This window comes from Euleptes europaea, chromosome 1 (genome assembly GCF_029931775.1).
Source record: "Euleptes europaea isolate rEulEur1 chromosome 1, rEulEur1.hap1, whole genome shotgun sequence".
Classification (NCBI taxonomy): domain Eukaryota; kingdom Metazoa; phylum Chordata; class Lepidosauria; order Squamata; family Sphaerodactylidae; genus Euleptes; species Euleptes europaea.
The window spans coordinates 108,081,022-108,094,471 of NC_079312.1; the positions used below are offsets into that span (position 1 = coordinate 108,081,022).

A 13,450-nucleotide genomic window follows, 5' to 3' on the forward strand; every position below is an offset into this window, starting at 1 on the left:
TGCAAGCTCCATGGTTGAATGGGAATTTGAACCTGGGTTTCCCAGATCTTAGTCCAGCACTCTAACCACTATACACACTGGGTTTTGTGGATGGTTGCTCTTGAACAGCAGCAAGAAGCCGGGCTTTGGTTAGTCATGCAAGTCGTGTGGTAGCAAATCACCCAATGATTGTTGCCAGGCCTGGCCACAATTCCTACTCCCATAGGGGATTGGCCATTATAGGCACCAGGATATCTCCTGGTGGGCTGATGCCCATTGCAGAAGAGCTGTGTCCAGCCTGGCTAAGCCATGCACAGTGTGAAGGAGGTTGCACCCAAGTCCCATGCAAAGCTAGTAAGGTAGCACCCACCCCAGCCATGCCTGCAAGGTGAGGTGGTTGGTGCCCTGCTCACCCAAGCTCCAAGTGAGGCGAGACAGTGATGCTTGGCCTTCAAAACACTGCACAAAGTGAGATAGGCAGTGTCCGGCTGTCGAAGCCCCATGCAAGGTGAGGCAGATACATCTAGTCATTGAAGCCCCATGTGAGGCAAGGGAGATGACACCTAGCCCACCCATTCCCTGCATGAGGTGAGGCAGCACCTGGCCTATGCAAGCCCAGACAGGTAGCTGGCACCCAGCCTGCTCAATTCCTACTCAAGGTACAAGAGGAAGTGCCTACCCAATTGGGGGCCTCCTGTTCTTTGGGGGGCAAGGTAGGGGCAGGCAGACTGCCTCTTCCTCTCTCTTTTGAGGTGGAACTATGGTGGGCTGGGGGGTGAGGCCCTTTTTCAGGGTTGTTTTTCATTCCTAGTCTGTCTCCTCCCTCAAAGTCCAAAACAGACTTGGAAAGGGCCCCACTCCTTCCCCTGCCTTTTGCTGACAGAAACCAGGCCTTGAAGGCTGGCCATAGTGTTGGGGTTTCCTAACAATGGCCACTGAGGGCAATTGTTTCTTAAAGCTCCAGGTGCTGCAGCTATTATTTGAGGGGTGGGTCAGGTTTGTAGAAAGATCTGTGTTGTCTCTTCATGGCTCCAGTCTCGGGATTTATGCATCCATGTTAAGAATTAGATATATTGATAAAAAATGGTAAACTTTTTGTTTTATTCAGACAGTAAAAAAGCAAATTGACCTACATTAACCTAAGATTATTTCACTTTGTGCCAGGTGGAAATACAGGAACAAAATATGAGTTAATGATGGAAACCATCAGCACTTGTAGTAAGAGAAGAAATTTGTAATACCTTGACTTAAAAACAGTGGGTTAAATCCTACCAGCTTTTCCACTGATGAAAGAGGGTGGGGGTATACTTTTGTTCTCCAAAAAAGCTATGCAAGGAATTGTGGGACGCATATGGACAAAAGCTACAAGGGTCAGGGCTGCAGCGAGGAGGGGGATCAGATGAAATACCTCCCCTCCCACCTCTTACACCACCAGAAAAGCTGTCTCTTCTCCATACAGTTGACATTATCCAGAACAACAGCTGTTAATCAAGGGTGAAAGTGGGAATAGTGTACACACCACAAGCAGCAATCTCTTTAAGATGCTTTGCATTCTTTTTAAAAGAAAAAGTAACTAGTGTGTCTCCAGCCTAACAGGTCACTTCATTAAAGGCTCTCCCTCAATATGGATGTTGTTAAACTTTAGAATAATAATATATCATCACTGAACAAAATTAGCTACATGAAACCATATATGTCATTTCAGCAACCAATAATATAGTCATCAGGTTTCTTTCTGAAAGTTTAGTAGCTTTCTATTCTTTGTGTTCATTATTATTTTCACAGACTGTGGAGAAACAAAGGTTAGCACAGGATAAAACAAGTTTCTCTACACTTTCACAATATAGCTTTCTTATTTATTTTGTATGTTTTTATTTCATAGACCAAGTTCTTTTATCTTCTGTGGAATCCGAAGAAAGAATCTGAAAAACATGAGTTTTAAGAATTGTTCCTGACTACCATATATAGCAAATGTAATTAGCTAATACTGTAAAATGTCTTTCGAACTTATTACATAGGTAGGCATTACATAGCATCATTTTGAGGGACTTAAAGGCAATTAACACAATATTTCAAAACCTTACCTTAAAAACATCTTACTCATTATTTATTTTCAAATGCACAACATGTAATACATTCACACACAGTGAATAATGCACTTTCAATGTACTTTGGCAATTGTTTTCAAGTGAATTTAGACATTTCACACAGTAAAATCCAGTTGCAAAAAGCATTGAAAGTAGATTGGAAGTACATTATTCAGCATGTGTGAAAGCACCCAGGATTTTGGGCAAATCTACCCAGGTTTCGAACTTAGCCAGCATTCCTGTTGGCTTCATTTTCCTTCGCCTGCATGTAAGACAATGCTGAGAGGAAATAGTTCATAAGAAGCTTTGTTTTCAATTCCTCCTCACACATTTTCCATTGAAAAAAGTTTTTAAAGAGAATTCTTCAGAAAAAAGAAATCTGCACCTCCTCTCTCAAAATTTCTGGATATTTGCCAAAAGCATTTAAATATCTCATTGCAGACCAGTGTTGTGCTTTTCTTCTTCTTGGTGGACCATCATCGTTTCATATGTTACAGAAGGGGAAAATGTGCCGCTAGGCTTGCACCTGCTTGCATTTCATTGTGAGAGGCTTCACAAACACAGTAAACTTGTGTTTGTCACCAAGTACACATTCACTGGGGAGTTGCAGCCAATCCCAGCACTGCAGCAAGTGTACACTGTATAATACACACATCTGATTATCCAGGTTTGTCCCTTTCATCTATCACATTTTACTTAAAGGCTTAAAAATGTAACGTGAAGTGACCATGACAGAGATTTTAGTGGGATACTCACTAGTCCATGCCAATTGGATCATCTCCTTGCTTTAAGACAAATGAAGGCACAGGAGCTGCCCACTACTGAATCCTCTAACAGAGTCAGATAGATAGTAAAGCAGATACTCATACAAACAGTGGTATTCGTGGCAAATGCCCCTGTGATCTTGCTGGAATACATGCTGTTATAATGGAATTTCCACCTCTTTATACAATTTTGAAAGTATTACACACTAAAAAAACAACAGAGTGTTTTCTCCCCCTACAACTGATAACTACTTCGTTTATTTCTCTCCGAACATTTCTGAAACAAAAGACGTTGAATTCACAGGGGTTTTAGAGACTTTATTTATGTATAAACAATTTAAACACTTTGCCATAAATTATCTTTGCCTGTCTCTATTCTTTGCTTAGCAGCAAATTAAAATTAATATAAAAACTCAATGAACAATTCATACATGTATATTACAAAAAAGTTCAGTACCAAAGTTCTTATTAGACTTGTTTTTTAGGGTTTTTTTGTAGGTTCTTTTTTTCTGTCTCGGTGACCATAATGTGATTGTCTCAGTTTCTTGACCAAACAAACACACTAATAAGTTTTTTTTAAAAAAAATTTGAAACAGTGATTGTGCCTTCTGGCTGATGTATGTACAGGGTGATCTGAATTGGTGCCCATTTGCAATAGTGTTAACACAATGCCCACAGCTCTACTAGAACTGATACCAACAAACTACTGAATCTAAACAGACTACACCCTGTAACTGTTATACTGTCCACAATGGAATCTTCAAAGACAAACAGAGTATGAAATTTATCAGTAGTGATTTATAGCCACCATTTTGAATCGAACTTTACACTCTGCCCTCTTTGAATAAATTAACTTTAGGCCAGACAAAAGCAGGGTCAGAGTGCAAGTGCAGGTTTATATTCCTTAATATATATTTTTGTTACTATTTCCAGTGCTCTGTTGCTCCTGTTCTCATTTCCTTCCAGCTGCTACACACAAATCACCCCAGAAGTCATGTATTGAATGCACCTGTATTTTGCTTTTAAATGAAAAACCTCTAAAATGTTTATCAAACAAGCAGCCCCTCAGCTGGTCTAGTGGAGGTGGGTGGCCCTCTTGGATTTCTTGAAAGTTTGCTCACGTGTGAATGAAGTGAGGTAATATAAGATGAGGCCTTCCTTTTCAATATTTTTTGTTTCGAAATATTTTTTTTCTTTAGACCCAGAACAAGTGGGTAATATTTATGGGGTACTTCTGAATTCGTACGGTTTAAAAGTTTTCAGTCTGGCTTTAGTCACTTCAGGATGTGGTTTTGTAATCTCTCGGACAGCAGCATCTCACTCAAAAAAACGTGAGCTTTTGTTGCCACTTACTATCCCGAAGTAGCTCAGCCCAGTGCCCCCCATTGGTCTTCATCTCCTTAGGAGAGGAGATAACAGTTGTAACTACTGATTCATCCGGGCAAGGATGACAGCAGATTAATTTGTTACCTCTTTCCCATTTCGTTCTGTCTTAAGAACTGGATGTTGCTGCTACTGTCTGCCAGCTCTGGGTACTGCTCCACTGGGAGCACATAGTATCCTTCGTAGCCTTGCACCCTCCCTGTGCTCAAAAGCTGCTGCTTCTCCCCTTCAGTCCACAGACGGCTGCCCTCTTTGCCATCTCGGGCCTTCTGTTGCTCTTTGAGCCAGGCTGACCCCAAGGCCCGTTGCCGAGCTTGGTCCAGCACTCGCGCTTTCTCTTCGTCCAACGTGTCGGGCGTCAGGCCGTAACGTATGTTCATTAGCAAGGTGGAATACTGGAATTCAATGTTTGTGAACCTTCGAGTCCTTCCGTTGATGAGGAGGGTTGGCTGGGACACTGTGACGTTCACTCCGCTGTCTAGCACCTTACGCCCACTGGTCATTGCTAGGGTGACAAGGTCGCCATCGGATGACCCAATCTTGACAAAATAATGGGTGTCCTTCCCCTCAATACTATAGTGCATCTTCTCCAGGTAGTAGGCATTGTTAAGCACAGAGGCAATTTTTCGGCTGTCTTCTGTCGTAACGCTTGCAATGCCCGTCGTCACTTTGCCTTCCTTCACAGCAAACATGACACCTTTGCCGATAATTGGAGTGGCAGTTGCAAACCAGTGACCTGCTTTCTCTCTAATATTGGCATGTAGTCTTTTCGATATGACTTGTCCCTCAAGGGCCATGAAAGCTTGGTTGTGTCTTTCCGTTGTCTGCTGGACTCCAGTAATTAGCTACAATAACAACAGGGGGAAAAGCAAGTCACAGAGCATTTGGAAATGAAGACTACAAGAAAATGCCTCAATAGTCAATAAAGCCCCACTCATTTAACCATTTTTTAAACGTACTGTTGAAATGTGGTTAACACACTAATATCCCAGTCCCACAATTTTGGAAAATGTATGCACTGTTTCTTCCTCAGAGAGGGAGGCTTTGTAACTGTTAACTTGCTAAAAACTACTTTTTATGATCGAATGGGTACCAGCAAGGGACTTACTACAGCTCTAAGCTCTATGTGGTTATGCTCAATTGGTTGTGCACCAGACAATCTTTACTTCCGTAAGTGGATTGGGGACTTTGGTCTTTTGAACATCCAATGCTGCCTTATACCAAGGCAGATTATTGGTTCAATTTGCTTAGTATTATCTACTATGACTTGCAGTGGCTCTCCAGCTTCGCAAGCAAAGAAAGGTCTTTCCTAACACATACTGTCTAAGATTCCTTACCTGGAGATGCCAGGAATAGAACCTAGGATGTTACACATTCACTGCATGTACCCTACCACTGAACCACAGATCCTTCACTAAGCGACAGGTAAGTACCATTTTTGAAATGTATGTTATTGCCTTTTTAGTGTCACTGATCAAAATGGATCACTAAATCAACAGTCTTGCCTATATATTGTCGAAGGCTTTCACGGTCTGAGTTCATTGGTTCTTGTAGGTTATCCGGGCTGTGTGACCGTGGTCTTGGTATTTCAGGACAATGATTAGCACATTACCTTTGATACTTTTTGCAGGACAATGATTCAGCTCAAACCCAACCCCTTTCTGACTACATATTACTCTTCTTACACACTTGACACTGAGAGACACTGTCCTTCAGTGTTACTCCTCTGAAGATGCCTTCCACAGCTGCTGGCGAAACGTTAGGAAAGAAAATACCAAGACCACGGTTATACAGCCCGGATAACCTACAAGAACCAGTCTTGCCTATAGTTTGTAATTTCCCTGTTCCTGACTTCACAGTGGCTTCACAGTGAACTTTGGACCTTCCTCCTTTTTATTCTATTTGACATACTCCTTTTTGAAACTTAAGGGATTCTTGGAAGCCATTTCCAATAGAGTATGAATATATGCAGTTCAAAACAGTTAGAAGTCCTGCTGTATATGTATGATCCCTTGCACACACCCAACTTGGCTTTCTAGAATATGGACCTTCTTTTCAACTCGCTGTTTCCTAAAGGATTTGTAGCAATGCTGTCAGGTACAACTGCCGGCAGATTTTCAAACTACAGAAGGTGTGAGTAAGTCTGCAGCCAACAACAGTTCTAACTCCTTGGGTCAACCTCTACATTCACCTCATGATACCCAAAACAATGTTTCCAATGTGGTCCGACAGTCACCCAAAAAGAAATAATATTACTGGCTCTAATGAGATTTGTAACTCTGTTTTATGACATGGTACTTGTAGTTTATTTGCATAGTTATGCTATGATAACTCTCTGTTGACATAATGCTCATCAATAAGCATCAATGAGTATGTAAAAATGTTTATGACTGAATTAAAAACCCTTTCACAGAAGTGTGAAAAGAGCACGCACAAATTGTAGTTTGGGGTGTATTTACTAACCCAAGCCAAATTCCCATGTAGTCTGGGGATAGTAAACTGTTATGAAAAACTAAACCAAACAAAAATCTATGTAGAAATCAACGTGTTTCACAAAACTGCCAGTTACAAACGCCTATTATTATTAATCACTGATATTTTTAGTATTTGTGGGGTTATTTTTCTATCCCAAGAGCAGATCTGTCTGTGATGAGGTAAAGGTTCCTTCCGTGTTTGTGCCAGCCTATAGACAACTAACACTCTAGTGCTTCCCTGGCTCAGTTTTCCTTTGCAAAAAATTAATGGACTACTTCATATCATAATATGTTACATTTACTGGGACAAAAAAAGCATTCCAACTGCAAAATCAGTAGATATGGGGGGTTGTTTTATGTCTCAGGTACTTTCCTGTTTTCAGAAGGAAAACTAAGTTGTAACTAAAAATATTGTTGAAGGCTTTCACGGACAGAGTTCATTGGTTCTTGTAGGTTATCCGGGCTGTGTGACTGTGGTCTTGGTATTTTCTTTCCTGACGTTTCGCCAGCAGCTGTGGCAGGCATCTGCCTCTGAAGATGCCTGCCACAGCTGCTGGCGAAACGTCAGGAAAGAAAACACCAAGACCACGGTCACACAGCCCGGATAACCTACAAGAACCAATAAGTTGTAACTGACTATATTTGGGGGTCAGTTTCTATTAATATGCAGGTGACAATGTATTTAAAAAACACAGTTGGTTGACCCACTTTGGCATGCATTCTGCTCCCCCCGCCATTCAACAGGCTGCTTTTTATCCCAGAGTTCTTTCAAAAAGTTTGGAAATAATTAGTCCAAAATTGCTCCAACTTTACATGCTTTAGTCCAATCAGAAATGGTGTTCTTAGTTCTGGGGTGGTGGTATTTGTATAAAAGAGCAACTTGCTTGACAATAGATTTCAGCACTTTACGAATGTTTTCAAGTAACTTCCTGAGAGATTATTTCCTTCATGTTATTATTAAATTAAACTAAGAAGCTAAGATGGCAACTAACTTCCCCAGAGATTAAAAGCTCTGTCAAATAAGTTAAGGGTTTTAAACCTATTTCTAGTCAACCAGGCAGTTTTATGTCATGCATGAAACTTTTATTAATAGATGAATAACTGCATGTCACAATTTTTTACTGCCTTACACATAAGGCATAAATGTAGTGCTATTACAAGGTGACAAAATCAACTATCATTGTTAAGCAAGCAACATTTTAAGAATAAATACTGAAAGAGCTTAACAACACTGCAATGAAAGTAACATTATCCATGGATGGCAAATAAAGATGCACAACATGAGATCCGGACATTTCAGTTTCTTTCAGTTTCACCAGACAAAGTCAGCCTGTCAGAGACACGTTGCCATTGGTAAATGGCTAAAATAATGTCAACTGCAGTGTTACTCAAGCAAATTCATTGGGCGGATGGGAAGTACTTCTGCTTACCTGTCCATTTTCACATGCCTGAGACTCCGACAGCTCATAAGGAGGAGGCACAAAGTACATTCTTGCTCTTGGGAAACCAGGTATAATGTTGCTGAGCTGAAAGCCAAACATCACTAACCAGCTCTTCACATCTGAGAATTAAAAATAAACATGTGAGTGAGACCTGAAAGTGCAAAGTAAACATCGATCACACTGAATCTTAACATCTGCTTAGAAGGCAGGATGGAGCTTCAGAATGTTTAGCCTGTTTTTTTGTTCTAGAAAACAAAATTGCCCCAGCTAAGCATGAAGAACAAGCACGGCTTCATTTGTATTAAGAAATAAGAACACCAACAGGGAAGATGGCTTCTTGGCTATCCAGTTCACAGGAATCCTAAAACGATCTTCCCCCAAGCTCCATGAACATAATTTGTCATTGTTATTAACACTACTCCTACTAGGGCTCCTGCTTCTACTATTATGAGTAGTTTCTACAGTACAGGTCTATGTGTCCAAAGCACTTCATAGTACTTATCTCGTTTTGTGACCAGAATTGTACTACAAACTCTTCAAACAGTACCTTGACAATTATACCTGGGTTACACTCCCAATATTTTGATTCCTCCGTATGGAATAAAGGTATGGTAGGAGGTGAGTGTCATTGCCTCTTTCTCAAACCCATGTTTTCCTTCACAGCAAAATAATTAAACAGCTGAAATATGTCAGCACTCATCAGTGGGTGTTAAATGTGTCTGGCCACAGACAAAAAGTGATGCTTGATTCCATATATAATAACTTAGGATTCAGAAAGCAATGCTTTGAAAAAGGATGCGGACAGAATCAAGTGGGTACAGAGGAGAGAGAAGAGGATGTTCAGGGGGCTGGAGACCAAGCCCTATGAGGGAAGGCAGAGGGAGTTGGGAATTTAGTCTGAAGAAGAGGAGGTTGGGGGGGGGCATGATTGCCCTCTTTAAGTATTTGGAGGGCTGTCACTTAGAGGAGGGCAGGGAGCTGTTTCTTTTGGCAGCAGAGGATAGGACTCGCAATAATGTGTTTAAATTTCGGGTGGAAAGGTACCAGCTGGATATTAATTTTTTTTTTTTAAAGTAAGAGTTGTTTGACAGTGGAATCAGCTACCTAGGGAGGTGGTGAGCCCCCCACCCCACTGGCAGTCTTTTAAGCAGAGGCTGGATAAACACTTGTCAGGGATGCTCTAGGCTGATCATGCATTAAGCAGGGCGTGGACTAGATGGCCTGTATGGCCCCTTCCAATTCTTTGACTCTATGACTCTATATAAATGGTGGACGCTGTTAATGGAGAAATGGGTATTGAACGGCTAAGTCACCAATGACTTCGTAAACTGGATAGAGTACAAGCAAGTAAACTATCCTTGCATGTGCCAGTAATAACTAATGGGGCTTTAAGCAAAAAAACAAAAAACAAAAAAAACACCCCTGAAATTTAAGCTGCAGTTTGTGACTGAGCCAGACACATAATTGAACGGAACTTTGTATTTTTACTGTGGTTTATGATATTTTAATGGATATTAGCCACCCTGAGCCCCCTTTTTTTTTTTTTTACAAAGTGCAGTTTGGGAAGGTTGTAATTTTAAGAACAGGGTCAGTGGGTGGAGGGCCTGCTTTCCATTTTCTCAATGGAAAACTTTACTTTCAGGCGCTCTCCCACCAGCGGGTGAGACTTGACACAAGGCCTGCAAGGAATTTTTTGTCCAGTGATTTCTGTCATTTCAAGAGCACACCAGAAAATAAGCCAAGTGAGAATACACAGCTCTTGGTGGTTTCTATGAATTAGACATGCTTCATTTTAAAGATTATTTGCCTTTTCTGAAGTTTTAATCTCCTCTGAAATTATGGTAGCTGCTTGTGGGGGGGGGGGAGACATTTTTGTTCTTTAAAAAAATTACTGTGGCATTAATTACAACATACTGCTTATTCTACTCTGAAAAGAGTTTCTCTTGAGTAGATCTTAATTGGCTTTCTTTGAAAAACAACAACAATAGAAGCTAGTTCAAGTACTGTGTGATCCTACTGAGAAGCAAATGAGTACTAATGGACAAGGATGTTAGAACTTCCACCCAAGCTCAAAGGATGCAGTTTATACTTACTTGAATCCAAATGTGACTCAATAGTTTTCAACTCTTTAACAGTGCTTTAGACACTAAGGTTTCTCCTTTTTTTCCAATGGGTTTTTTAGTTCTTATCGCTATTGAGCTTGCACATAAACCATTTTATTTCCAGGACACTGGGAGCCAGGATTTTTAGGATCCTAGAGTATGTTCTTGGCTCCAGCACTGGCCTTTTAATGGACTTTAGCTAAGTACACAGTGAATCTCAAGGCAGTGACTCAACACCACTGAACTAAATGGGTACATGACTGACATGCTGCTTGACAACATTTCCCTTCGGTAAATCAATGTGATGTCTGCTTGTAAAGTGTCATTAGGTCAAAGTCTTACAAGGTGCTGAACACAGTTACTTTAATACACCACACAAACTAAGCTATTGCTTGGCCTGAGGCACTTTAAGTCAGCAAGCTTGAATCATGTGCATAAAGTTCAGGACATCTTGATTGTTCTGCCAGTCAGCTTAGTAACAAGGAGAATCAAAGTCATCATGCTTAACAGTAAAAATATGTCCTGCCCTATTAACATGTTTGAATGCAATTTGTATACAAGTAATGCTCATGCAAATAAGCAATTATTCAACTTCCATTTATCATGTGTGCTTAAGAGCCCATTCCTGGGGGGGGGGGGTTAGATGGCGCCTGCAGGTGGTGCAGCAAGCCGGGGGGAAAAGGGGGAAGTGCAATTTAGAAAAAAGCCCATGGAGCTCCCCAAAGCGTTCCACAGGGCTGCACCGGGATTTTGCAGGTGTAACTGAATGCCTGCAAAATGGTATGTTTGCAGCCCAGGAGAGCTTAGAAAGCTGCCTAAAGCCAGCTCTGCCCCCGGGAACACCCCTGTGGATGCTAGCGTGGGGAGATATGCTGGGGAAATGATGGCGGGAGGTAGCGCCAGCACCCAAGAGCCACTCTGCTGCCAGTATCGGGGGGCGGGGAGTCAGCCTATGCTGGTGTCCATGCCAGTTTGCATGGCGCAAGTGGCACAGACGCAAGTGGTAGGGGTCACATTGGTTCCTCTGTAGCTCCGACCCCCGCTTCAGGAATGGGCTGCCTGTATCATTGATCTTAGTGCATCTCAAGCCCAAAAGAACTGATGCAGAGTTATAGCCTCAGTTATAAAAAATCGGTACCTCGTGTCTTAACTAAGGAGTAGGAACGACATGTCATTATGCTATGAAACCTTCCTTTTACACTTCTTTCAAAGCCCATACTTTCAGGTCTATTAAAGATGAGCCTGCCCCCCAGTTATTACGTGCATGTTTCCTTGACTTCTCATCTTGTACCGGGAAATTTTTCCATATGCAAAATCTTACTCATAACATGTTCCACAATGTTCCTTAGGTTTCAAAACCATGGCCAGTTTCTCACCTGTCACATAGTTCTTTAAATCCAGTTCATTGCTGAGAGGATTGTTGCTCTTGAACATATACAAGTTGAACGGAGCTGGCTCCTTACCAATATTTCTCCACATTGTATAGTCAGGGGATGTCCACCGCCCAGCCAAAACATCATAATCTCTCTGAGTAAAGTGGACTAGTTTTGTTAAAGGGTCATATAGTCCTCCATGAAATCCAATCACTATTTGGAAGTCAGGGTTAGAATCATAATATATCTCCCCGTATGCAGTATATTGCAGTTGCTTGATCATGAGGCCATTGATACTGAATACTGCCAGTGGTGTACCCGTATTATCAGAGGCGACATAATATTCTTCCCCACTGCTACTTTCCATAGCAAAAAGGTGACCTTGCAGATCGTAGTACAAAGATGTTATTTCTGAATTTGAATGGTTATATACATGTGTTACTCTTGTAGGGTTGTGAAGATCAGCATAAAAGTATTGAAGGTGGTGCCCTAAATTAGTTTTGTAAGAAGCTCGTCTTCCTACTCCATCGTAACGATACTGAATGCTCCAACCATTTGCTTTGTTGTAAGCTCTTGTTAAGAGGCCTTTGGAGTTATAGTCAAATATATCAGAACCTCTTTGACATAGAAAGCCATCATCATCAATTTTGTATTGCATGTCACCCAAGCGTGTAATCCTATCTCTTAGATCATAGCGCAGTGGCATCAATCGGACACTGTTTCCAGGATTCAAAAGATGTAAATTCCCATTTAGGTCATAACTGTAACGCCAGGTAGGTCTGTCATTGACTGCCACATTCTGAAGCTGCCCATCTCCATCATAATCATAGGTGTACTTAGTTGTATTGGCGTAAGGCCCAAGTTTTAATTCTCTCTTCGTCACCCTCCCCATACTGTCATATTGCACTGTCATCCAATACATGAGTGATCGAAACATTTCATACTGAACTTCCTTAATCCGTCCATGTGTATCAAAGTGCTTGCTCAGTGTCATCACCGCTGTGGTAATTATTTGATTGATATCATAGTAGATTACTCCAAATTTTCCAAAGTGCTCTACCTTGCCTGAGATTTCATCATAACGATAAAGGTCAACTGGAAGAGGTATCTCACTTATGATAGGCTTGATGCTAGCAATCCGAAAACTATTGTCATGATAGGTATAATCAAATCTTGCATTGACCATACCTTCCTCAGAGAACCTGTAAATCTGTTTATCAACCAAAGGGCCAATTTTACGGTAGCGAATAGTACAAGAAAAGCCACCACTCTGTAGATTCACCATCTTGAGAACTCCAGTGGTTTCATCGTAGCCAAAAGTCACTGCTGTGCTGTCATACACAATCTCAGACAACTTGGACAATTTCCCATATTTATAGAAAACCTGCCGACCAGTTCCTAAAAAAGATGTTTTCAAAATCCTTCCATCATCGCTATAATCAAAAATCACTGAAGCATTACTCTCTGGAGGGTTATAAATATTTCGGATGTAGCCGATGGAGGTATGAGTGGACATAGTGTGCCGTGCAATGCTGGGCATAGTGACAGCGTGTAGTCGATCTGAAGTGTCGTATTCAAAGATGTACTGCCGCTGACTCTGAAGGAGCAGAACCATGGACTATTAAAAACAAACAAAAATGCAAATTAGATGGCATAGGATCATTTCCTGATTGTGTGTGTGTGTGGTTAGCTCAAGAATATGCTAAGTAGGTTTTAGAATTGTAATAAATAAAGCAAATACACTGACAATTCTTTCTGTGTATGTGACAATTCTACCCATTGCTGTTAATATATTGCTAACATATATGCATGCAATTAATAAAAAAAACATCGCCAACAGTCAGAT

At 41.1% G+C, this 13,450-nt stretch overlaps 1 protein-coding gene across 3 annotated transcripts in view; it reads right to left on the bottom strand.

The window, feature by feature from the left end:
- Positions 1-4,174: 4,174 nt before the first annotated feature.
- TENM2 (teneurin transmembrane protein 2) overlaps positions 4,175-13,450 on the bottom strand; it is an 860,742-nt gene continuing 851,466 nt past the window's right edge. For all 3 annotated transcript variants that reach the window (XM_056867244.1, XM_056867243.1, XM_056867245.1), the window contains 3 exons: positions 11,608-13,222; positions 8,118-8,248; positions 4,175-5,058 (listed from right to left, as the gene is read on the bottom strand). In XM_056867244.1, the coding sequence (XP_056723222.1) occupies positions 4,297-5,058; positions 8,118-8,248; positions 11,608-13,222 (2,508 nt within the window). In that variant the 3' untranslated portion in view covers positions 4,175-4,296. The remainder of the gene's footprint in view (positions 5,059-8,117; positions 8,249-11,607; positions 13,223-13,450) is intronic.